Source organism: Bos indicus, chromosome 8 (genome assembly GCF_029378745.1).
Source record: "Bos indicus isolate NIAB-ARS_2022 breed Sahiwal x Tharparkar chromosome 8, NIAB-ARS_B.indTharparkar_mat_pri_1.0, whole genome shotgun sequence".
Lineage (NCBI taxonomy): Eukaryota > Metazoa > Chordata > Mammalia > Artiodactyla > Bovidae > Bos > Bos indicus.
In genome coordinates, this window is record NC_091767.1 from 85315500 (window position 1) to 85342210 (window position 26711).

At 39.1% G+C, this 26711-nt stretch overlaps 1 protein-coding gene and 1 long non-coding RNA gene across 9 annotated transcripts in view; one reads left to right on the top strand and one right to left on the bottom strand.

Annotated features, from left to right (window-relative positions):
• The window catches only part of PTPDC1 (protein tyrosine phosphatase domain containing 1), a 74299-nt gene extending 52253 nt beyond the window's left edge, over window positions 1-22046 (top strand). For 6 of the 8 annotated variants that reach the window (XM_070795158.1, XM_070795154.1, XM_070795157.1 and 3 more), the window contains 8 exons: window positions 2760-2931; window positions 4983-5063; window positions 5292-5410; window positions 6582-6719; window positions 8429-9681; window positions 12504-12689; window positions 14805-14915; window positions 17212-22046. In XM_070795158.1, the coding sequence (XP_070651259.1) occupies window positions 2760-2931; window positions 4983-5063; window positions 5292-5410; window positions 6582-6719; window positions 8429-9681; window positions 12504-12689; window positions 14805-14915; window positions 17212-17328 (2177 nt within the window). In that variant the 3' untranslated portion in view covers window positions 17329-22046. Of the gene's footprint in view, window positions 1-1979; window positions 2281-2759; window positions 2932-4982; window positions 5064-5291; window positions 5411-6581; window positions 6720-8428; window positions 9682-12503; window positions 12690-14804; window positions 14916-17211 lie in introns of those variants that run through there. The other 2 variants (XM_019966610.2, XM_070795151.1) reach the window with 2 other exon arrangements.
• Window positions 2883-26711, bottom strand: part of LOC109563271 (uncharacterized) — a 72701-nt gene continuing 48872 nt past the window's right edge. Inside the window, exons 2-3 of the long non-coding RNA XR_002181322.2 lie at window positions 3072-3141; window positions 2883-2971 (exon numbers count right to left, since the gene is read on the bottom strand). This is a non-coding gene — a long non-coding RNA (uncharacterized lncRNA). The remainder of the gene's footprint in view (window positions 2972-3071; window positions 3142-26711) is intronic.

Here is a 26711-nt window from a genome sequence, read left to right on the forward strand (position 1 = left end):
CACAGCAATTATTCCTGAGATGATACAAAAATCTTCCCTTCCTTGGCTTGGTCCAGACAAGTCCTATCCTCATCAATTTCATTCTCATTTTCAGAACTGTTGAGAGCAGAGTCACTTGGACTCTCATATCCTTAGAGCTGCACAGATCAGGCATTTCCTGCTCACTGGTTGAGGCCTCCTAGTTGCTGCCTCACATGCATTTCATCTCAGATGGAGATTGCCTGCTGGGTTTTCTCTGGCACCTTCTCCTTATGGACTCCGTATTTACTGACTTAAGTGTCTTGCTGCTGCTCGCTTAGACTTGAAGTCTTGGCATGCAGTGCAGTGTCCACGCCTGTACTATCTTGCTCCCACACTTACTGTTACTGTCCCAGCAGGCCCTCAGTCCTTGACTTCAATCCCTGTCTTTGCAGGGAGTGTTAACCCTGAGAAACTTGAGTCAGACTCCTGTTCCCCAATAGCAGACTCAGACTCCTTATTTTGAGCATTTAGGGCTTCTTGACATCAGGTTCCAACATGCCTTCGTCACCACATCCTCTGTACTTTCCTTTCCTTTCAAACTGTGGGAGCTGTGCCTTCTGAATAGACTACATTAGAAGAAATTATTTTTCATTGCTGTTTACAAAATGATAGGGGCAGGGTGCTACAGTTGAATTTAGACACCAAATTGAGCTGCTGTATCTTATTTGACAAAACATATCCATTTGGAGAAATGGGGGTGTGTTTTTAAAAGAGCAAGTTTTAAAGCATTATTAATTATTAAAATAGAACATAACAAAGCAAAGAGCCCTATCTGTGATAATGGTTTGTTTCCATCTGCACATGGCCAGAATACCATTTGGAGAAACAGAAAGAGAAAAAGACAAGGGGGTGGGGTGAGGGTGTTGCAGTTTGACATTAACAAGAGAGGAGGCGGACAATGGGTGGTTGTTACAGTTTCTGTGTTCTTTATATCCTTTATCCTCAAGTTGCAACCTCCCCCTCATCCAGTTCCTTTAAAAAATGTGATACTTAGTGGATTTTCTTCCTATGTCTCTGCCAAGACATTATAGAAGCTTCTCTTTTCCCCTTAGTCAGCAACAAAAGACACAAAAGCATGTCTTTTGAGTTTTTGAGGGCTGTAGTTATGACTGCTATAACTATCCAATAACCAAGAATTGGATTTTCACATTCTGAAAATAGAAATATGAAAATAAATGTCTTTTGGTTAGTATACCAGCCCTCAAGATGTCTTTATTTCTTCTATCCAAGCATTTCTTAAGTTGTTCTATAAAATAATAGAGGGTTTTGTCTTCCAAGGTGGCCCACTGATAAAGGGTCTACCTTCAGTGCAGGAGATGTGAGTTCAGTCCCTGGGTCAGGAAGATTCCCTGGAGAAGGAAATGGCAGTGCACTCCAGTATTCTTGCCTGGGAAATCCCATGGACAGAGGAGCCTGGCAGGCTATAGTCCATGAGACTGTGAAAGAGTCAGATATGATATAGCAACTAAACAAAAAATAGAGGGATTTTTGGTTTTGAAAAATTATGTTTTAATAATGTTAGAGATATCTAATATGTCCCACTTTATTACAATTGACTTTTTATCTGCCCTTTTCCAGAGAGGAGTAGAAAGAGAATATTTTTCAAAATGTTCAGAGAATAGATATGAAAGGAAGAACAAAATTTAGGTATTTTAATAATGTGTGTGTTTGCATCATAAAGACATTTTTCTAAATTCATTACAATATTTTAGATACAATTCTCTGAGCAGTCAGATCTTTTTGAAGGTATTTGAGAAACAGTAGAAAAGTCACATTTTAGGTATAATCTATTTAAAATACATGTTATTGTTCCCTATATTTGAACAATCTGTTCAAAACACAATCCATTCATAAGGGATTTTGCTTGTACAGATCTGAGTGGGAATCAGTACTTTCTTTGTTTGTCACTATGGAAACAAGTCAGCCTATCCTGAACAGCGGTTAGATCACGCAGAGTGATGCTCACATCTCAGTGTAACTTCATCATGGAGCAGGCTGGCGCTGACATCTCGCCTCCAGCTCTTCCCTCCTGGAAGCCCAGCACCATGCAGGATCCACCCCGGAGGCTCTCCGCTGTGCCATTCCTCAGCTCCTTTTTTGAGGGTCGTCGCCACTCTGCCTCCGACCCTATCCTGCGGCTGCAGCAGGGGCGGCGCAGCTCTGCTGCCAAGGTGCTGTCCTCGTCCTCTCTCCAGGTGATGGTGGCCATGTCCTCTGTCAGCTGTGCTGAGAGAAACCCAACTTGCCCCGAGAGAAAAAGTAAAGCTCCTTTTCTTCTTAAAGATTGACACACCTTTGAGTTTAAATATGATTGTGAAGAAGCTATGCTGTGTTTATACCTTTAAAAATTTTGAGAATTCTACATTATACTTATTGTCTGTTATGCTAAGAGATTCAGTAGACATGTAATAGATAAAAATGCTTGAATGTTTTATGTTTTTTTCATTAAAAATGTAGTTCTTGTGTAAAACTCATTTCTTTGTAGAAGATCTGCTGTAACAGTTTCTTCCTTTTCATTACCAGTACCCCATATGGAGATTCTTGTGTGCAAAGGCCTTTTCTGAAGTAAAGGATAGTGTACTTATATGAAAGGGAAACAGTTTTATTCCTGACAAAATGAAGGGGATTTAGCACCAACTTGTCATATGCAATCCTGAGAGAAATTGGAAGCTCTTTCCCTTGTTACTGTTCCATTTGGAGAGTAGGACTTTAAATCTTCCCTTCTTCGTATGTTCTAGGAAATTCAGGACGTCCAACGCCAAAATATACAAAAGTTGGAGAGCGTTTGCGGCATGTCATTCCTGGACACGTGGCCTGTTCTATGGCATGTGGTGGCAAAGCTTGCAAGTATGAAAATGCAGCCCGCTGGAGTGAACAGGAACAAGCTGTTAAAGGGATCTACTCGTCCTGGTAAGTGATTCTGTCAGTCTTTGATAGCTCCCACCTACTGCTAAGTAGGAAAAGGAAATGGAGTTATAGGTGATGGCCAGAGGCAGTAGCCAGTAGAAGAAGAAATGTGGGATTTTTAAGTCAGAGGACCTCTGACTTACCTTCCATCCCTGGCTTCCCCTCTTGACAATCTGGCCTACTCACAGGCACTCTGAACCACAGTTTCCTCATCTGTAAAATGGAAATAATAAAACCAACCCTTTAGGATTATTTTTTTTTAATAAAGTAGAATGTTGTAGGTAAAGTATCTTAAAGAATTGGTAACTAGATAGATTTTAAATTTCAGAGATTTCTAGAAACAATTAAAATATTCAGCTATAAATTTGAGAAATTACGAGGTATACAGGTAGTTTTTCACTTTCATGCAGGTGAACTTTAGCCTCATTTTTATTTTGTTCCTGTATTCTGTATAAAAGGATACATTTTCATACAAATACATACACTTCCAGTCTGCCTCAGTAGAGGGTGGTATAAGTTGTCAGTTTAGTAAATGATGTAAAATGCTTTCATTGTTTATGGTATGTAAGTGTAATTCATTCATTATTGAATCATGCTATTTTTATTATTACTAGCAAATTGTCAAGTATACCTTTTTTGATATAGTGATACCTCTGAAAAATTCTGATATTTAAAACCATATTTGGAATGCACTAAGAGGAATTCACTATTTAAAGAACTCTGCTGGTGAATCATTTTATAAAGTAAGAATCCTTTTACAAATTAGGTATTTGTCAGCCAGTTTACTAAGCTCCAGCCCTGTATTTTTCATATTGGATGTGTTGGGTACATGTGTAGTGTTATAGTCTGGGATCCACTGTCACTACCTTCATCACTACTTTTTTAGAGTGTCATGAAAAAAGCAAACACTACTCCTGAGATGTGGTCAGACACATAAATTTATAATAATGCAGCTTAAGGTCACATTAATATTTCTGGTTTATTGTTGACTAAACTATCTTGTTTTCACTTCTGCTGCTTTCACATTACATCTCTCCTAATCTTACACTAAGTGCTATTAAATTTGGGGGATCCCAAACCTTCGTGGTTCCCTGTTTTTAGATATTGCCCCAGGCACGAGAGATGGTATCTTTCTGAATCCTGACCTGCTCATCTGATGTCTCTGTTACTCCTCTCAGGTTCTTGTAACCCACAACTTGTGACAGTCTGTCTTAGGTATCTTTCACCAGACCACTGGCGGGAAATCTGATCAGAACAGAGGGAAGTTAGAGCCCTAGTGAGAATGACAGCCATTTACTGGGCCTCTATCCATTTGTACACTCGGTAAACATCCATTTGGTTACAGGTCAGTCACAGTGCTAGACATTTTCAAATTATTATGCTCATAAAACCCTTTTAAGTAGGCATTGTTAGTGTCATGTTATTGATAAGGAATTGAAGTCCAGAGAGACTAAGTAATTTGCTGCACAGCTGGAAAATAGAAAAGCCAGCATTTGAAACCAGGCCTGAGTGACTCCAAAGTGATATTTTTTTTCTAAATTACAATAACTCAGCATTTATTCATAACCACATGCCAGAATTTATGCTAAAAGACTTTATACTCATCATATTGAATTCTCACACCAACCCTATGAGGCAGGCATTATTACCCTCACTCAACACATTAGATAATTGAGGTACAGATAACTATGTAACTAAAAATACCTCCCAGCTGGCCCTCCTCATTTAGTCAGTAACCTCTGGATAACTAATCCAGGATGTTATTTTGCTGCCAGTTGAGGTTTCTCCATCATTCTGTCATGTCCTCTAGAATCTCATCAAAGTCCTTGAAGATACTTTGCTGGAGCCCATAAATACATTATGTTCTGGAATTGTTTCCAGGGGTTTAAGAAGTGAGGGTTTCTTAGAGTCCTAATCATAATACAGAATTGAAGCCAGATTTGTATAAGGAGATTCTTATCTTACAGTATTGTTGAAATCATAGAAAAAGTAAGGGCTTGAAATCTTGCTTTCTCAGTTCTGTGCATTTCATCAGTCCCTCCTCCCATCTGTAGGGTCACTGATAATATCCTGGCCATGGCACGCCCATCCACTGAGGTCCTGGAGAAGTTCTGTATCATTGAGCAGTTCCGAAGGTAAATGTTGCATGTTTACACACTGTAATAAGCCAGCTTATGTCTTCTTTTCCACTGCTTTTGACTTAAAATAGAAAAGTGCTTTCATTTTACCAACAGAAATGTGAGGAACTTATTTCAAGTAAGACAAAGTTGTAAGAGTAGTTAATGTTCATTAATACCAAAAATGGTTATTTTTTGTTAACACTGCCTCCCCAATATGACTAATTTTTTTCTTTTCCCTTTAAGCCACGGCATAAAAAGTATCATTAACCTGCAGCGTCCTGGTGAGCATGCCAGCTGTGGGAACCCTCTGGAACAAGAAAGTGGCTTCACATACCTTCCTGAAGCTTTCATGGAGGCAGGCAGTAAGTCCTTCCAACCTCCTCTCCATACATTACCAAGGACAGAACTCAGAGACTTTTGTCTGCTCAGTTCTTAGGTTAAAAAGGTGATGGAAACAAAGTTCATGCATAGTAGTAAGGCTTCTGAAAAGTGAAGATGAGATAACTTTGTCTTTAAATATCTTATTTAGTATTGGTGTTGAAAGTAAAGAAAGTACAGAATTTCTTTTTTCCTGTGAGAGAGATCTTGAGAGGAGACCTTGTAGAAATAATACCTGCATAATTAACATAAACAGTATGTCAGACCTGTCATCTCATTTAATCCTTAAAGCATTCATGTAATATAGTTGTTCTGAGACTTCCCTGATGGTCCAGTGGCTAAGACTGTGCTCCCAATGCAGGGGGCCTGGGTTCCACCCCTGGTCAGGGAAGTAGATCCCACATGCTGCAACCAAGACCCAGCACAGCCAAATAAATAAACGAACTTTTAACTATATATATATATATATATATAGTTGTTGTGCTTCACATATGAGGTCACACAGACTGAGGAAGTTCTGACTTGCCCAAGATTACACAACTTAAACATAGCAACAGGATTAGAACCCAGGACTTATTTGTGTTTTTACCTACCGCATAGCTCTAACCTGTGGGTAGGATGCGGGGATTCTGTATGTGACAAGTCCAGAAGCTCTGAGTCACAGGAGCTTTAGCATAGAATCCACTGAACATGTGTCATTGACACCAAGCTGGAAAGGATCAACCTGTGCTACTTCCACAACTTGAAGTTCATGCTAGCTTTTTATCCCACTAGTTAGAAAAATCTGTATGTACCACCTCATGTCATTTATCAGTCAGTCAGACAGGTTTCAGTGCTTAAACAAGGTTGCATGCTTTCCCTCCATGGTAGAGTAATTTTGGCATAGGTTATCAACTTTAATTTATAATCCTGCTTTTCATTAATTATTTCTGAGTTTCAGCAGGAAATGAGTTAAATAACACAGAATATGCTTTTTAAGAAATGCTAACAGTAAATTTACTGGAAATGGGAAAAGCCTGTTATTTTAGGTCTACATATCTAGTGAGATCTGCATGTTTTACAGCTGTATACTTTTCATGACTTCAGTTTTTTCAAATGTCTTTGCAAGTATTTCTCCTACATGTTGATTTCTTCTTGTTCTTTCTCATTGTCCAGTTTATTTCTACAACTTTGGATGGAAGGATTATGGTGTAGCGTCCCTTACCACCATCTTAGATATGGTGAAGGTGATGACATTTGCCTTACAAGAAGGAAAAGTAGCTATCCATTGTCATGCAGGGCTTGGTCGAACAGGTAAATTCTAGTGGGTGGTTTTATTGCCTTTCTGTGTATTTAAACATATAAGGAAAAATATTTCCTAGTTCTTAAGGATAGTTTTCATATTCCTATCAAAGGTTTGGAGTCAAATGGAACAAGTCAATAAAAGATACTTGAAATATCTTAAATAGATAGTTTCAGTGACCATATATCCATGAGAGTATTTTTTGAATGATTTAGAGTTAAAACTGCATCGTATTGAGAAATAGGTGGGTTTCCATAGCTAGCTGAATGACCTTTCTGATTTTCTTCTTTCAAGGAAAAAAGTCAATACTTTTGTTTTTAATACATAAGTCTTTTTAAAATTTTATCTTCCTAAACCAAAATAATAATGGAAATAGCAAGCATTGTTTCATCCAATAATCTTTTTAAGTTGTTAGCAACACTGTAAGTTTTGAAGGAGTTTAATTTGCTGTATCTAGTAAGTGATAGGACCATGATTTAAAGCCACAGCTACAAGGATTTGTTTATAGAGTCTTAACTGTGCCTAAATTATGTATAAAAATCAATGATTTTACTTTAAAATGCAGCAGAATATCAGTGCAATGCCGAAACTAGGGCACAAAAAGGATGGAATCTTCCTTAGTCATCTAATCCAACCAGACACCAGAGTTTGACTCTGTTTACAATGTACCCATGCACTTACCACTGGCCTTCCCACTTACTGGGGAGCATCTTCAGATGGGGACATAGTTCTGCTCCAGATGGTCAGCTCTCATGGTTGAGCCAAGATCTCATTGTTCTAGGGATTCCATGTGATAGTTCTGCAGATATATCATGCTTACCCTAAAGAACTGCCTTATCCTAGTGAGAAAGATATGTTGGACCTTACCTCATACTAGGAAAACAGGCATTTTTCAGAGGTTCTGATTTTCACATGTAATGAGATTCAGAAACTTCGTGAATCACACAGATATCTTTTGATTTGCCTTTTGATGTTAATTAACTATTGTATTTAGATTAATTTATCACCTTTTTATTATTCATTTCAGTTTAGTATTAATGATAGTACATAGTTTTTACACTGTTAATGTGGTCTTCCTTAATATTAGGTACTTATAGAAAAGTATCTGTGGTCTGGAGGAAAATATATATTAGTTTAGGCATTAGTTTAGTCTTAAAGAAGAAACTTCAAGAGACAAAATAGATTGTGAAAATGAATAGTCACCAAAGACAAAATACCCAAGTGGGAAAAATGCAGGTCTGGAATGTGCCACCAATTGATGTCAAAGCTGAAAGGGGTGGGAAGTTCTAAACAGAATGTACGGAGTGATTGAATAGAAATTTTTAAGAACTGTTCAGAGTGGAAAGCAGTATTGGCTTCCTTCCATGTTGGAGTTAGGCATAATGAGGGTAAATGAACCAGGTAATCAGTTCATTCAGTCATTGCCCTCCACACTCAGCCATCCTCCCTTACTCCACACCTACTCAGGTTCACTGTGACAGTGCTTGTGCTTGCCCTGGGGTACAGAGGTAACCAAGGTTTCTAAGTAAAGGGGAGGGTTACCATAGAGACAAGTAAATAGGTGAACCCCTGTACCAAAAGTTTAAAAGTTATCATTGTTCTTAAAATGTTCCTCTATATATATGGTTTCCTAATACATATTCAAATTTTAAAATCATCAAAGAGTATAAATAAAAATATAAATTTTTCTCATACCAATCTTCATTTCTTCACTGTTTAGGTGTTTTAATAGCATGTTACTTAGTTTTTGCAACAAGAATGACTGCTGACCAAGCAATTATATTTGTTCGGGCAAAGCGACCTAATTCCATACAAACTCGAGGACAGCTACTCTGTGTAAGGGAATTTACTCAGTTTCTGATTCCTCTTCGCAATATATTCTCTTGCTGTGACCCCAAGGCACATGCTGTTACCTTAGCACAGTATCTCATTCGTCAGCGGCATCTGCTTCATGGATATGAGGCACGACTTCTGAAACATATACCAAAAATTATCCACCTTGTTTGCAAATTGCTGCTGGACTTAGCTGAGAACAGGCCGGTGGTGACAGAAGTGGCAGACATACCTGGCCTCTCAGCTGAAATTGAAAAAACTGTTTCTGAGATGATCACAAGGCAGCTGGATAAGGAGTTACTGAGACATGACAGTGATGCATCAGACTCTTTCACCCCCACTGCAGTAGTGATGGATTTTGAGAATCAGGATGTGGTTCTTTCCAGTGAGCAGGAGTTGGACCCTCTTTGGAAGAGGCGGAATGTCGAGTGTCTTCAGCCCCTGGCTCATCTGAAAAGGCAGCTCAGCTACAGTGATTCAGATTTAAAAAGGGCCGAGTCGCTTCTGGAGCAAGGGAGGACTCCGTGGACGGTGCCTGCCCAAGCCTTGCTTTGCCATAATCCCAGGCAGCAGAAGCACATAAGCCGTTGTTACTCCCCACAGTCTCCACAGCTAGATTTAAATAAGGAAACGCTGGTCCGCAATACATTTTCTTTCTGGAATCACACTAAATTTGGAGTCCCAGAGGGACTCAAAGATGATGGGTCATCAATTTTCCATAGGACGAGCATTCCAAAGGAAGTACAGCGAAGTAGAACCTTCTCTTCAGGAATTTCAGATTCATACAACCCTGGGGAACCAGTCACACCAAACTTTGCAAATATTCCTAAGGGACCAAACTCTACTCAACAGAAAGTGTACCACTGTGAGTGTGAAAGTCATGGTGGTTGTGGCCCAAGCTCTGTTGCAGAGGATGGTGAGACTTGCCGCCGCCCTGTGGACTGTGGGTCCAGTCCCAAAGCACAGTTCTTGGGGAATGAAACTCAGAACAGCAAATACCTGTCTGAAGTTGCTGCACATATGCCTTTACAGTCTGAGTTGAGTGTTGAAGCAAGGAGAATACTGGCAGCCAAAGCCCTGGCAAATTTAAATGAGATTGCAGAAAAGGAGGAAGTGAAAAAGAAAGTAGAAATGTGGCAGGTATTTGAATTTCATTCAATTATTTATGAGTAGGAAATATTTTTGTCAGAACAAAAGTAATACACTTTCCCAAGTTCATTTGTTTTCAGGAATTTGAAGACATGTTGGTATAATACATAACCTTTGAACGTCGTTACTCAACTGTAATACCAAATTGCTGTCATTGAAATAACAGACACAGGTCTCTTGTATAGGTTCATTTCAGTCTCTGTGAAAGAAAGCACTTACTGCTTAGCACTCGTCAGGGTGCTTGACTGAACATGGCAGTGGTAGTGATTGATGACCATAGTTTCCTTCTTCCTTGCTGGGCCTGTGGGACTGATGGCCAGATGGATAGACAACTGTAGGAACTGACCTGAAGCATCTCTAACCTGAGCCCTAGCAGGAAACCACACTGAGAACCCCGAGCTGAGAGATAAAATGAAATAGAGACAATTCTTTCCCAAAGCTCATTAACCCAAGTATCAAGTAAGGACAGAAGGATGAGTGATGAATGCTGACTGCTCAGCAATCCCTCCCCAGTCCACCCAAACAAGGCAGGTGTTAGATTCCAGAGAGCAAATGGGAGTGGCCACAGAGCCCCTTTGTCCACTGGTTTTATCTGAGATTGAGTCCCTGAGTTCTATTTCTTGGCTTTTACTTAAATTAGAATATGACGTTTTAAAGTTTAACATTGTTTTGTGTTGTACTTTCATGAGGGAGCAGTCTTAAATCATGCTCTCTGCCTAGAATGAGCAGCTGATTAGAGAGAAGACAGGCCTTATAAACCTAGTTATGGTAAACTGCCCAAATGTGGGGCTGACCTGGGGAGGCCTGGCTCAGTGATATTGGCTTGTTAGCCCAAAATGTACCATGAATTATTTGTAGCTGCTTTTCCATCTCCTACCACTAATCAAGCAAGGTGTATACACTTTCCAGGAGGTCAGGCCTTCCAGACGCAGAGGCAAGAAGAGGAGGCATGGAGCCTGCCTTCACTCACAACTATTTGACAGGAGGAGAGCACTTCCACGCATGATTTTTTCATCAGAATTGTAGTGTTTTGCTTAATCAGTAGTTAAATGTATTGCTGTCTTCCAACATGAAATATTTTCTTTATTTTGTACTCCAAGCTGAACAAGCATTCCACTCAGTGGGCAGGTCTCCTCCGTCTAACTGAGCCACAGTAGCTAGCGGCAGGACCTCCGGTTTCAGGCTTGACAGCTCACCACCCCATCGTGGGTCTGCCCCACATGACCAAACTATTTGAACACATAATATATACAAAAGCATTTTCTAGATGTAGATACAACTCTATCCTTTGGATAGGTTTGCCTTTTTTCCTTTCTGGATTTTATTGTGGGTCTTTCAGTAATAAAGAAAATCAGTTGAATTCTGTGCACCCCTAAGGCCCTTTCACATTGTTGCATGTGATTTTCACAGTAATCCTGTGAGACAGATGATACTATTTACAAATTCTTTGTTAATCTTTCAGTACTTACGAAGTAAGTATCACAGGTGGGAAAACTCACAGAGGTCAAGGGATGTGCTTGAGGTCATGTGGTCTGAATATAGCAGAGCCAGGATACAGTTCATGTGTTTAATACTTTACATCATCCCTGATGTTTTTCCTAGCCCCATTGGAAATTTTCAGAAAACAGCAATGATGTAATGGTCATTTTACTAAGAGGGTCTGTAAGTCATGTCATTTGTGCAATAACATAAAATTGAATAAAAGCTACTCTGCTATGTACATGATCAATGAGATATGAAGGACTATGCGTAACTAAAAGTTTGGGCTTATTTATGAGAAAATAAAGAGAAACCAGTGCTGGAGGACCCTGATAGCATGAGAAAAACATCACAGACTGGGGTAGAGCAGATCTGGGTCGGGAATGTGCTCTCTTAGTTTGGGCTCCTGGGAAAATCACTTCTTCTTTTATGAGCCTCCCAGTACATTCATCAGTAAAGGGAACCTCCATGCTGGGTTGCTATAAGAAGCAGAGAAAAGTCTTGTGTCATCATTCCTGTCATACTACAAGTTTTCTATGAATATTAGATTGGGTGAATGAATGAATGGTGGTAATTATTCTGCTTATTACTATTGCAAACATGTATTTTATTTATTAAAACATAAATCTGAACCCTCTCAAAATTAAAAATAGTTACCTTACTTTCCCCCCTACTCTCTGTGAGGTAAAGTTTTAAAATCTCCTTAAATTATCTCCAGGCATTTGGAGTATTGGCAAAATTTCCTAGTTGTTTTACCCTATCAAATTCAGAATGCAGAACTTGTTAAATTTTACATGGGATTCTAAAAAGGAATTTGAAAGAAATAGGTTATATATACCACATTTATTAACTTTTTGGCACTTTTATACTTTTTCATTTACCATTCAACTTCCTTGCAGTAAATATTTGTTTTGTTCTAAGGAGCCTGAAAAGAAAGGTTCCTTCTTGAATTGTTTCTGTGGTTTCTGAATGAAATGGAGAACTCGGGTTAACTAAGCCTTCTCAGTATCAGGAGCTTTAACAGCCCTCTCAGTTTATTCAGCGCACCAGTGGGGTGGGGATGAATTTCACAAAGGGAAACTGAGGCTTAGAGAAATTAAATGTCTTAGCCCAGGGTACTGAGTGAAAGTGGGACCACTGGGAGGGGTTCCAGTCCCCACCTCAGAGCCTGAGGCTTCACTCTCCTGGAGAGCCTAGGGCTCATCAGATATCACAGCATGCCTCCCTGCCCTCCTCTCCCTCGCTTTGTCTCTCTCTCTCTCTGTACCTTTCCCTCCTCTCTTGTCCTGTCCACTCTCCTTTCTCTTTCTTTTTCTTTCTCCTTCCCTTTTTAGAAAGAACTAAATTCCCGAGACGGAGCTTGGGAAAGAATATGTGGCGAAAAGGATCCTTTCATCCTGTGCAGTTTGATGTGGTCTTGGGTGGAGCAGCTAAAGGAGCCTGTGATAACCAAAGAGGACATGGACATGTTGGTTGACAGATGTGCAGATGCCTCGGAAGCACTGTTCTTATTAGAAAAGGTAAAATAGCTGTTGAACACTTGATGAAGTTAACTGAGGCCCTCAGTACAAGTTTTAAACACTAAAAATAACCATTAAAAAAGAGGACTCACACAGAACTCCATATTGAGGTCTAATTTAAAATTTTCCAAGGTAAGGGAAGAAATGCATCCCCAATATAAACATTCAGAAGATACTAAAGTAAAATGGGAAAATACCCATAACCCCAGGTTCAGTTCAGTTCAGTCACTCAGTCGTGTCAGACTCTTTGTGACCCCATGAACTGGAGCATGCCAGGCCTCCCTGTCCATTACCAACTCCCGGAGTTCACCCAAACTCATGTCCATTGAGTCGGTGATGCCATCCAGCCATCTCATCCTCTGTCGTCCCCTTCTTCTCCTGCCTTCAATCTTTCCCAACATCAAATGAGTCAGGAGAGCTACTTTAAACATTTTCATTGAAACATTTTCAAGTTTTTTTCTTTCAGTCTTATCAACACATATGTTAACTTGGTAAAAATTATTTCACGTAAAATGTTATACTTCATTTTGCTCAAAATTATAATATGGATGTTTTTCCATGTGTTTTTCATAAATGTAAACTTAAATGGGTAGATAATGCTCTAACATGAGATATGCTATAACTAATCACTTTCTCATTTTCAGGTGTTTATTTCTACTTATTTACTATGAGCATATAATGTGACTAACTGAAGTGCGTTGGAATATACATTCATTTGTATGTCTTTAAAAAGGGTGTGTGTCACATATACATTTATGTGTATAATTTTGTATATATAAAATATAGAAGGAAAAATAAGGAACTGATAATAATGGTTGCCTTTAGAGAATAGTAATAGGAGTCAGTGGATCTAGAAAGCAAGAGAGACTTTTCATTGTAGATTCTTTTATACAATTTAATATTTTTAACCGTGTAGAGATAGTAAATTTTCATCTATAAATAGGATTTGTTTTGTTTTAGGAAACAATGTTACCTCATAATCAGCCTTGAGTAATCTGCTATGCTGTGGTATAAACATTTCATTGCTTCCAAACTTCTGCTACGAACTATTGCTTAATATAGACACACAGAGATACACACCGGCATTTGTGCACAGTTGTGTGATGCCCATGAGCACTTGAATGACAGAGATGAATCCAGAGCAGGGATAAGGAAGGCAGTTAACTTTCACTGACTGGGTGGCAGTGGGCCAGGCCCTTGCTGGGTCATAATTTCTGTTTTCACCTTTGTTCATCTCCATCGCTCAGAGAGGTAGGGGCCCGACTTTTCAGAAGAGGGAATGCGAAGCAGTCTGCCCACAGCACGCAGCCTGTGTCAGAGCAAGATACAAACTCTGGCACCAAGGTCCTGTACTTTTCTGTCTCGTTGTGCTATTTCCACAGTATTCACTCCAGTCCTCACATGCAGGGTGTTTACATTATTTAGAGTTTTGATACAGATCACTGTAATGATAATTTGTGATCGCATGTTTTTCTGCATTTCAGATTATGTCCTTGGAGTAGATTTTCAGAAGTAAAATTAGTGACTCAGTGGACAGGGTGTGTTGGATGCAAATTGCTCCAGTGATAGGGTTTTTCCTTTGCTTCTCCAAAGGAAACAACCCTTAGGAGTTAAGCTGGGGACACATTCTTCAGGAACCTTTCCCCTTATGCTTTAGCATGTTCCTGGAGGGCTGTGGTGGTCTTTCTTCTTCTGTCCTTCCCCATTCAGTATTGTCTGCCACTGGCAAGACATGATGACGGCACTGACTGATGAGTACTCAGTTGTCTAGTACACATACTGCTTGAGGTGCCAGACACTGAGTGACTGTGTCTAAAAACAGCAAGAATGAATCATCTTCAGTACACTGCATGGAAGGCCTTTGATTAAAAATTGCACTTATCTTCAGATTCAAGTATATTTTGTGTAATAAATAACCAGCTTTGATATTATCTCCTGAAAGCTGTTCAGATTAACATGTAACAGTAAACATTGGTAGAGCCCTTGGTAGATAGTTTAGTATTTGAGGTAGTGAATACTTGATTGCAAACCAGTTCTTGACTCAGCAGTTGTTTTGAGTTTATTTCTTGAGGCATTTTTCAGACAACTTGTTTGATTTCGATTTCTGCAAAACAGGGCCAGCAACAAACTATTCTTTGCGTGTTGCATTGCATAGTGAGCCTGCAGACGATTCCTGCAGACGTGGAGGAAGCTGTTCTTGCCCGCGCCATTAAAGCTTTCACTAAGGTGGGTTGCACTCCTCCTTCCCACTTCAGACCACAGTATAATCTTAGTAAAGAATCCAGAGGTTGTCATCCTTCTCTAAAATAAAACTTTTGGCCATGTTTCCCTTTAGTGGAAATATGTTTGACATTTCATGAAAGTTACAGACTTTTGGCTAAAAAATACCAGTTTCCTAACAATGATATAAGAAAAGGCTGAACTGTGGGTTTTTTGAAGGAAAACTTTGAAACAAAGAACTTTTATGCAGAGAGAAACAATTAAGTGTTGAGGAAATATTTTTAAATCATGTGCCTAGTAGAATTCTAACCCTGGGAGAGAATCTTTTCTTCTTGAGCCAGTTCTACTTTGGGTCTGAACAAGAAACCGCCTATTGAGAATTTAACATGCAGCTTTGGCAGTTCAGTACCGTGTCTGGTTGGCAGATCCTAAGCAAAGTTTCCTTTACATGCACATCCTTTTGTCCTGCAGCAGTCTTTCCTGACTGAAGAAAGATGCCAGATTTCGTGCCAAGAGAAAAGGTTCCCCTCAGCTAATTTGTTTTGTGTTTCTTGTATGTGATACCAAAATATCATTAAACAAAGAACCCTGTTTTTTGATGACAGCATCTTTGGCAAACATTTATATTAATAGCAATTGTTATTTGTACTCATTTACCAATCTCTTTCCCCATCCACTTTTTCCAAAGTGATGTCCTTCTTACAGATTTCTTTGTTCCTCATCCAGAGCTTTTTTCTTCATCTAGAGCTTTACAGCACTAACCACTTTGCATCCTCTCAGTCAGTCTCTTTGTGACTATTTCCAGAGTTAGCACATCAAAACCAAATTATGTGATCTTTTACAACTGTGTTTATGTTTTCATAGACCCAGAGATTACCTGCCGTGTGGGGAGGATTGTGGTTTGGTGTGTAACAAAAGTATGCAGTTCAGGCCATTACTAATATTATTAAGTTTTGCAGATAGGATAGACAAAACAATGATTAAGATAAAGTTAAATTTCTGAATTTAATTAAAAATAAGTCCTTAATACTGGTCTCCCTGAAAGCAGTAGAAATTCTTTACAACTTCTATTGACCTTTTACAGCAATACTAATGAAAAGTTAAATATATTGGTTGTTCCAAACCTGTCTATAAAAATGTTAGAAGACTGTTCTTGGGTCTCTCCCCTTGTGTACAGTCTTAGGAATAAGGCCCTGATAGCTTTTATTCCAGACTAGCTTGTGAAGGAAATCTGTGTAGCATCTGCTTCCAGTGTAATAGATGAGATTTCCTTCAGGCCACAGCTTAGCAGCCTTGGCACAGCTCCCTCATCAGACACTGGGGAGTTCCTCAGCAGTGAGGCAGACTCCTTGCTTGTGTGGCCTCCACTTGTGTCCCCCTGCATCATCCCCAGGGGGCTTGGAAGGCAAGGGAACCCATGTGATTATGGAGCGTGTGCTGCCTTGAGTCATAAAGTTGTTTGACCCAACACTGTCATGTCTTCTGCCAGTGTCCACAAGTTGTGTGAGACCCTTCCCAGCCCCCCTGGAGGGAACGGCCTTCCTGTCTCCCTCCAGAAGGGAAGGGATCACTGGTCAAGGAGTCCTGATCTTGGGAGTTGCACATTTGGCAGTGGGAGTAGGGTGGAGGTGTGGTGATTGCCCTGGTTCTCTGTCCTAATGTCATTGCAATCCTGCAATACAGTGAACTTGGATAAGCAATCCAAATATGTGTCCATGGTGCCTTCCCACCAATGGGAAAGGAAATTAACTTTACAGAGAGGTTTTTACATGTGTCATGCCCGTGTTAGATTTTCCTATTTTGTACTCACGGAAATCCTAAGGAGATGGATGTTGTGATCTCCATTTTACAGAAAGGTTAGATATGACCCAAGGCTACAGTTGCTTACAGAGAGCTAGGCTTCCTATTCAGGTCACCTCAGTGCAACACTTAACCTGGTGTGCACTGTTTTAATAAGGAGACTTTTCCCTTAGGCCAGCCATGATTAGTCTCTGGATTCAAAACCCCCATCACACTCACTGTTGGCTTGCTTCAGGAGTACAGTATCTATCCAGGCACTAGATTTAATTGTTTTAGTTTTCATTTGTAAGTTTAGTATTGACATAATTGGCAGTTCTAATATACTACTTTAATTTAAACTAATATGTGAACTGTATTGTGTGTCCTTATAAAATTGTATGTAATTTTGTTTGTAAGTCTTTGTTTTTCTCCACCCCCTTTCTTTTCTCCCAGAATAAAGACTGGTTATAGTATCCTGAATTCTTGTTATAGTATACTGAATATAAATTTTCTTTATCACTAGGTTAATTTTGATTCTGAAAATGGACCAATAGTCTACAACACCCTGAAGAAAATATTTAAGCACACACTGGAAGAAAAAAGAAAAATGACAAAAGATAACCCTGAGCCTGGCATTTAGTGACGCTGACTTTCCCTTCATGACTATTTCAGACTTGAAGATCTGGGTGGCATTTCTACTCATAGCTGAACAAACTGAAGTGTGGAACTGCTTCGTTTCATAGCACTTTATTTCAGATGCTCTCGGTTTGTGCTCAGAAATGCTTGTTCCTGTTTGGAGCAATTATTTATTTTAAAATATCCTTCAGTTACATTTTTATGTTAAAAAATTGCCATAAAGTCAGTGCCACTTCTTTTATTTATGTATTTATTTAACTGAATTAATATTGTTGTATTAATATTTTAAGAATGTGGTGTTTACATCCTTGTTCTTTTTTGACATTTTGGAAAAAGTTGACTCTTCTTTCCAAAACAATTATTTTATTGATGGAGCTCGTCTCTTTATTGATGGAATTATCTGTTTACCAAATAGATAATTTTAATAGTAAAACTTTACTGTGTATGCCCTGATACGTGACCTTCAGGAAGTCACCAAGTGTCTTAAACTGTAAGATATTTGTTATAAGAAGGCTATTGTTACAACATTTTAAAGGATTTTTTTTACATTTTTTGATTTTTTTGTTTTTCCTTTTTACAAATGTGGCAAACAGTCTCAAATGTATTATTTTTGTGAGTGTTTTAGTTTTACGTTAAAGGATTGACAGTACAGTGTTTGGGACTTTTTACTGTGGGAAATAGGCTTGCTCTTTGTCAGGCTTCCTGACAACTTCACTGACCTCTGCTGTCACAGGCGGAAGGAACAGTTCTTAACACATCAAGCCTTATTCCCACTTTTCTGGGCTGTTGCTGAGCTGAGCAGCATCTTTTCAGAGAAAGTAGGATCGGTGACAAGCAGTGCAGGAAGCTGCAAGACTCCAGCAGAACTGTCTTACAGGGGCGGCCTCCATAGCCACAGCCACTCCCCAGAGGCAGTTCTGTTCATGCTGACATTGTGATAGCATGAGCCCCAGCCCACACGTCCTAAGTCTACTGTTTCATAGACCCAGTTGCCTCAGGGCTTTATCTTTGGTTGCTTTTCTGTGAGAATTTAGATGTTTAAATTGAATTTGACTCATTGTAGGTTGCATTCACCCTACAGGTTTTAAATAAGAGGAAGTAATTGCCTAAATTATTTAGTTCCTTATAAACCAAACTATCAGTAATCAAAGCCATTAAATAATATTTAAGTGAATATGTGGGGCACAAGAGGCCAAGCCTCTCTTTTTTTCCCAATAAAAGTGATATTAAACCAGTTTCAAACTAAAGCTACTACTTAATCTTAAAGACAGAATTTCAGAGAGAGTAACTAATTTACAAGAAATGAAATTTCTCCAACTTGTACATTTCTGAATCAACTCTAGCACATCAAAAATGTCTGTCATTATTGGTCTTACTAACTCTAGTGGCAAATGCCATACTGTTTGAATTTTTAGGAAATCAAATCCAGTGAATTTTAGTGAATTGGTTTGCCCATTCCTGAAATTTTTCATTTTCAAGTGCCTGATCTGGGAAAGACAGGGAGAAAACAATTACATTTATCCAAAGGTACATTATAAAGATATGTATTTTATACCTAAAAAGATATTTATCCTTATGTTTGTCGATCTCAAATGGACAGGTGCCACCATGGCTCATTTGACAAGTGGCTCTTGGCCTGTGCCTCTGAAATGATCATTTCAGATTAGAGAATAAATCCTGCACAGCCATGCTGTGACCACAGCAGTGCCTGTCTAAAATCTAAGTGCACCAGTCTGAGAAAGAGAGATGGTGTGATTAATCAAGTTGTATACAGGTTTTGTATTTATTTGAATAAAAGTGGGGGGAAAAAGCACATGATCTTTGTCTTTTACTTCTTTAGCTTAGTGCTCTTGAGATCCTGATGATAAAGATTTGGCTTTGTGATTAGGATTTCCTAGTGAGCAGTCTGAGTTGCAGACTGAGTAGTCAGCTGGCCAGGCTCTAGTCAGCCCCGACTCTGTTGGTTCAGAATGACCAAGGGATGGAGACAGGCAGATAGGAGGATTCTAAGAGAAGTATGGGAGGAAAATCTCAAGGTCAGCAGGATTCCTGCCTTCCAGTATTGGAACTGGTGAAGAGTTCTCTGTAGCCCACAGGATAGAAGTCTACCTACTAGAAGAAGTTACAGGCCTACAAAAATTAAGCTCAGCAGAGTGGAAAGAGCCAAAACTGCACACATTCAGAACTTAACTACCATGGCTGAGCACATGCATTTTCTTGATTACTTCTCTTACCAGGCCAGGAGTGAAGTACTTTTCATACTTGGCTGATGAAAGGATTCCCCTCTGACTGACTTTGAAGTATGTTCTCCCTCTTGAGACTCTTTCAGCACTAGATTCCATGATGGCATTACAGAGTACCGCATTCTGTAACTTCAGTGGAAATATCCTACAATTTTTGTCCTCTGAAAAAGACTGAGCTCACTCTATTGCTATTATATATATGTGTGTGATACACACACGCAAACATACATACATATATAGAAAGTGCATGATTTCTTGCCACTTTGTGTTCTTTTTCCTGTTTCAGTGAACTTGCTGATGCTCTTTGAGATGAAGTGCTGCTATTTTAAAGTTGCCTCATCTGTTTGTATAACTCAGAAACACTATGCTGATCTACTTTCTCATAGCTTCAACCAACTTCCCAGTTCTATCTGAGAAAGAAAGAGTATGTGCTTTCATCACTCTGGATTCCATGAAAATTAAACATATATCATACTTCAATAGAGAGGAAGTTTCTGTATTTCTCTCTTAAATGGAGGACAGTTGCTTATATATGCTTGGGTGCTATTTCTGGCTGTTCTCTAGAGGTCTGAAAAAGTTTCCAGAGATAGTATATTGTAGACAGAGTGTGTGCCCCAAGTTCTTGATATCTGAAGGTCCCCAAATAATTTGAGGATAATTTGAGGAATTGTTTAAAAGTGACAGCTTACTCATAGGATCTTTGTTGTTCAAAATTATTAAGCATTGATACATTTTCAGTAAATTAAGAACCACATTTCCTTTGGTGCTTTTCATGAATGTGACCCAAGAGTAACACCTTACCCAAGGAGCCCTTTTCAGTGTTGAAGTGAAAGTTGCTCAGTCATGTCTGACTCTTTGCAACCCCATGGACTATACAGTCCATGGAATTCTCCAGGCCAGAATACTGGAGGGGGTAGCCTATCCCTTCTCCAACGGATCTTCCCAACCCAGGAATTGAACCGGGGTCTTCTGCATTGCAGGCGGATTCTTTACCATCTGAGCTATCAGGGAAGCCCTAATATCTGGGCTTCCCTTGTGGCTCAGCTGGTAAAGAATCCTCCTGCAATGTGGGAGACTTGGGTCAATCCCTGGGTTGGGAAGATCCCCTGGAGAAGGGAAAGGCTACCCACTCCAGTATTCTGGCCTAGAGAATTCCATGGACTGAATAGTCCATGGGGTCACAAAGTCAGACACGATTGAGCGACTTTCACTTTTCAGTGTTAGGTAGTTGAAAATTATTTACAGATAAAATGGCAGGAGAAAGATTCAACAAATCCTGTTACACAGCGGTGGATTATTTTTTAGTTATGCTTTTAAGCATGAGCTGATCTCTGATTAGCCCAGCTCTGGCTGACAATAAAACTGATTTACAAGTAATCACAATGGAGCCATTCAACAGTAGAGCTGTAGTGAACCTTCATTCTAAATCGTCAGTTAAAATAGCTAGTCACTAAAAATAATGTCCCAATAAGATGTTAATATCATAAAATCTTTTGCCCTGAAAAAATAAAAGTTTCATACATCCACTGCAATTTACATCACAACAGAAGGCTATTATGCCCTTGCCTCCTGCCTTTCTTGATTAAAATTAAAAGATGTTTTACTCTTCAGATTGCCTCTTTGGGAGAAAAGTTATTTTTAGAATACATTCCTACTTACCTAACCATTTGATTACAGTCTGCAAATATTACTTGGTTTTGATTTAGTGAATTGCCTTTTCATTTCTTTCTCCTCTTAAAAATAAAACCGACTACTCAGACATTGAATTATGTTGAACTATACTGAATGGCCATTTCTGCAGGTCAAAAATTATCAAATATGGGCCATTTTATACAGTTTTAACTGAATACTAAATTTAATTTTCCTGGGACCAGTAGGTGACATTTTCTAAATTATTTTAGCAAAGTTTAGATGATTAGTTGCTTTCTAAGGATGTCCTTTATGCTCAGAGTTCCAAAACAAATGAAAGAGATTAATATAAAACTATTCTTTCAACAACTGATTTGTGCTCCTCTGAGCTTCCACTCTGCTGATGCTGGGGACACCCAGGAATCATTCAGTCATTCATCCCTTCACCAGGAGCCAAGTCTAGTGCATGTCTGTATGCCACTTGTTCATGCCATCTCCTTCCATCAGCACCCAAAACGAGTTCTGCATTGTCTGCCACCTAGCTACCCACTTCAGTCCACACCTTCATTCTTTCTATACAATGGTGGAAGAATAATTCTCAATACTTTATTATTGTTAATTCTGAGTGTCCTTCAAAACTCAGCTCTGATCCCTTCAAACTATGTATTAATTAACATTTTGTTAAATGTAATTAAATTCAACTACCCGATGACCACAGAGGTAGGGAGGTGTCATGAGCTGAATTAAGTCCTAAAATTCATATGTTGAAATCCTAACCTCTAGTACCTCAGAATGTGACTGTGTTTGGAGACAGGCCTTTTAAGAAGTGATAAAGTTTAAAAACAAAGTCCGTATGTGTGTCTCACGTGACTTAAACATAATATGCTGGATTTGTTGGTATTTCTTTTCATCCATGAAACTGCTACTCCTGGTGTAACACTGGTGCATAGAGAGGACTCAACAAATGTAATATGCGTAAAAGGGAAGAGGGTGGAGGAAAGGAAAGTAGAGCCCTGGTGTCAGTGTATATAGAAAAAAATACCTGGGTCAGTTATGTTTAAAAATTGGGTTATTTGCAAAGCAGAGATAGAGACACAGATGTAGAGAACAAATGTTTGGACACCAAGAGGGGAAGGTGGGATGAATTGGGAGATTGGAATTAACATATGTACACTATTGATTCAATGTATGAAATAGATAACTAATGAAAAACTACTGTGTAGCTCAGGAAACTATGCAGTGCTTTGTGGTGACCTAAAAGGAAAGAAAACCCCAAAAAGAGGGGATATGTGTATATATATAGCTTCGCTTTGCTATACAGTAGAAACTTAACATTGTAAAGCAACTATACTCCATTATATTATTATTAATTTAAATAAATAAAAACAAGGAAGTGGAGTGTATAGGGGCATAATGGAAGTAATGGTTCTCCACTTCATTCAACAGGCTTCCCTGGTAGATCTGTTGGTAAAGAATCCACCTGCGATGCAGGAGACCCCAGTTCAATCCCTGGGTCGGGAAGATCTGCTGGAAAAGGGATAGGCTACACACTCCAGTATTCTTGGGTTTCCCTTGTGGCTCAGCTGGTAAAGAATCCGCCTGCATTGCGGGAGACCTGGGTTTGATCCCTGGGTTGGGAAGATCCCCTGGAGAAGGGAAAGGCTACCCACTCCAGGATGCTGGCCTGGAGAATAAAACATCCCATGCCAGTAGACTACGCCAAGTTACATATTATCTAGAGTAAGCACTAGGGAAACTGTAGTAATATACTCACTATAATCAAGATGGGGTTTTTTTTTATGTTCAAATAACTACAACAGGAAAGAGAAAAAAAAAAAAGGAAAGAGAAGAAGAATGAGGAATACAGAAAACAAACAAATAATAAAATGGCTGACAAATTCTAACAATTACCTAAATTCAGATGGTCTGAATGCACCAAAGACAGATTGGCTTAGTAGATAAAAATGACTAATAAATCCTACCTTCCAGAAAGATTAAAATACAATGTTATAGATAGGTTATATCATTCATTATTTATTAAAAACAGAATGGTTTATTAGATAAAGTAGACTTTAGAGCAAAGAAAATTACAGAAACATTTGTGTCTTGTTTAGTCGCTAAATTGTGTCTGACTCTTTTGCAACCCCATGAGCCATAGCCTGCCAGGCTCCTCCGTCCATGGGGATTTCCAAGCAAGAATACTGAAGTGGGTTGCCTTTTCCTTCCCCACAGAAACATTACACAGTGATAAAAGGATCAGCCCACCAGGGATACATAATTCTGAGTAAGTCCACACCAGCCATCAGAGCTTCCAAATACATGAAGCAAAACCTGGTAGAGCTGAAAGGAGAAATAGACAAAGCCACAGTTAGGCTTATAACTTCACCATCCCACTCTCAGCAACTGAGAGACTGTGCAACAGAAAGCAAAGCTGTAGAGTCACTGAAACAGGCACACGCATACAACAGGGGCTTCCACATACACAAACGCACACAACAAACACGGGCTCCTATGCAGCAGTTCTGACTGGTTTATCTCAGGACAACTTTGCTCTCCTAAGCATCAGTGAGTTCCTCAAACAGCTTTTGCTTATTTCTATTATATAATATTTATTGATTTTTATATGTGTATTATATAATTATTATATAAATAATACATATTACAATATATAATTATATAATACATTATATAATATATAATTATATAACAATTATATAATTATAATGTGTGATTATATAATATAATTATAATATATAATTATATAGCTATTATAATTTTACATATTATTATATATAATTATATATATATTATATATATATATATGTATTTTATATATATATATATATATATATATATATATATATATATATATATATATATGGCTTCTCCAGTGGTGCTAGTGGAAAAGAACCTGCCTGCCAATGCAGGAGACAATAAGGGTTTGATCTGTGGGTTGGGAAGATCCCCTGGAGAAGGGCATGGCAACCCACTCTAGTACTCTTGCCTGAAGAATCTCATAGGTAGAAGAGCCTGGTGGACTATAGTGCATGGGGTCACAAAGGGTTGGACACAACTGAAGTGATTTAACATGACCAGACACACACACACACACACATATTAGTAATTGACACCTTTCTAAAATAATTCACTTAACATAAACCCATTCAGTACTTCTTAATATAAATATTTTTAAGTTAGTGGCATTGTTTTTAATTTTTGCAAATCTCTAAGTTCTGACAAGAGAAAACAACTGGATTCTCATATGTGCCTTGCATTCATTTTGTTATACTATCACACATGTTGTAACCACTGGAAAACTACACCATACATTCATGAGCATGAGAAATGCACATAACATCTTAATACTCTAATGAAAAAGTAAAGGTTGCAGACACCTGAATCTCAGGTCCCCTACAGGTATCCCTGACAGCGTATGGCCTCTATCAAGTCAAAGCTAACAGCCCAAAGCTGTTAGCCCAAGAAAGCCTCCCACAAAGGTGATGCTGCTGGAAGTGGATTCTGTTTGACAAGGAGAGAGAAATGAGTGCAAAGGAAGAGGGAAAGGAAAGTTGGGAGAGGAACGGAAAGTGTGAGGTTTTTTGTTTGGGCTATTTTTTTCATCACTTTTCAAAAACCACAGAGAACGACACCCTGAAACTATGAAGCTAGGGAAGCAGTTCTGCCCCATCTCATATAACATGAACAACAATCCCATATAAAATTATTAAAAGAAAAAAAGATTAATGGGTTAAATTTGGAATAACATTCCTATAAATAATGAAAGAATGCAGAGATATATGCTTACAAAATAAAGACATGTCTAATATTTAAATGAGCTTTAAAAATTAAGATTATAGATGCTATGATAGAATAGCAAAAAAATAGAATATGAAAAATTCAGAAATGAGATGATTGGTTAAAAACAAGATCTGAAAAAAAAAGCAGATGAACTCAAGAAAGAATTAGAAATAAAGAGGAAAATTTTGAGAAACTGAATATTAAACTGATGGATGTGCTATGCTGCTTCTGCTGCTGCTGCTGCTGCTGCTAAGTCGCTTCAGTCGTGTCCGACTCTGTGCAACCCCATAGACGGCAGCCCACCAGGCTTCCCCGTCCCTGGGATTCTCCAGGCAAGAACACTGGAGTGGGTTGCCGTTTCCTTCTCCAATGCATGAAGTGAAAAGTGAAAGGGAAGTCGCTCAGTCGTGTCCGACTCTTAGCGACCCCATGGACTGCAGCCTATCCGGCTCCTCCATCCGTGGGATTTTCCAGGCAAGAGTAGTGGAGTGGGGTGCCATTGCCTTCTCCAATGCTGCTTCAGTTGTATACAAATCTTTGTGATCCTCTGCACTGTAGCCCACTAGGCTTCTCACCATGGGATTCTCCTAGAATGGGTTGCCATGCCCTCCTCCAGTAGATCTTCCTGACCCAGGGATTGAGCCTATGTCTCTTATGTCTCCTGCGTTGGTAGGTGGGTTCTTTACCACTAGTGCCACCTGAGAAGCAAAAACCAAATGAGTCCAAGAGAAACAAAGGAGGGAAGGAGGAAAGCAAATTTACAAAGTAAAGTTTAAGAAGATTTGAGAAAAGTGATAGATACAGAGGACAAAGAAGATTCAATGTAAGTATAACAGGTATATCTGAAAAAGAAAACTGAAATAATGGGAAAAAATAAATAATAATTTTAAAAACTACACTATCAAAAAAAATTGCTCAGTGAAAGAGCAATGTACTTACAAGTATATACTACAAATTTACTCCATTTACATGCAAAAATCAACCCAGGCTGGTCAACAGTAACACATACTCTAGTAAAATCATTGGTTTTTAAAAGAAAAAGAAAAGCCTCTTTGGACAATCAGACAAAAGACCAAGTTATTTAAGCTTCCAGTTCAAGATGGCAGAGTAGAAGGACATGCACTCATCTCCTTCTGCAAGAGCACCAAAATTGCAACTAGCTGTTGAACAACCATTGACAGGAGGATGCTGGAACCCACCACAAAAATATATCCCATGTCCAGAGACAAAAAAGCCACAGTGAAACAGTAGGAGGAGCACAACCACGATAAAATCAAATCCTATACCTGCCAGGTTGGTGACCCATAAACTGAAGAACAATAATACAAAAGGAGTTTTCCCACTGTTGTGAAGGTTCTGAACCCCATGTCAAGCTTCCCAGCCTGGGGATCCAACCAAGAGACTGGGAATTCCCAGGGAATCTGACCTTGAAGCCAGCAGGATTTGATTATAGGACTTCCACAGGACTGAGGGAAACAGTCTCTAGTCTTGGAGAGTACATATAAAATCTACGTGTACCAAGACCAGGAGAAAAGGAGCAGTGACCCCACAGGAGACTCACCAAAGCTACCTGCTGGTGTTGGAGGGTCTCCTGTGGAGGCAAGGATTGACAGGGGCTTACCACAGGGAAGGGGGCACTGGCAGCAGTAGTCCTGGAAGGCCCCCATTGGCATACACCCTCTTCAAGGTCACCATTAACCCTACCATAGAGCCCTAG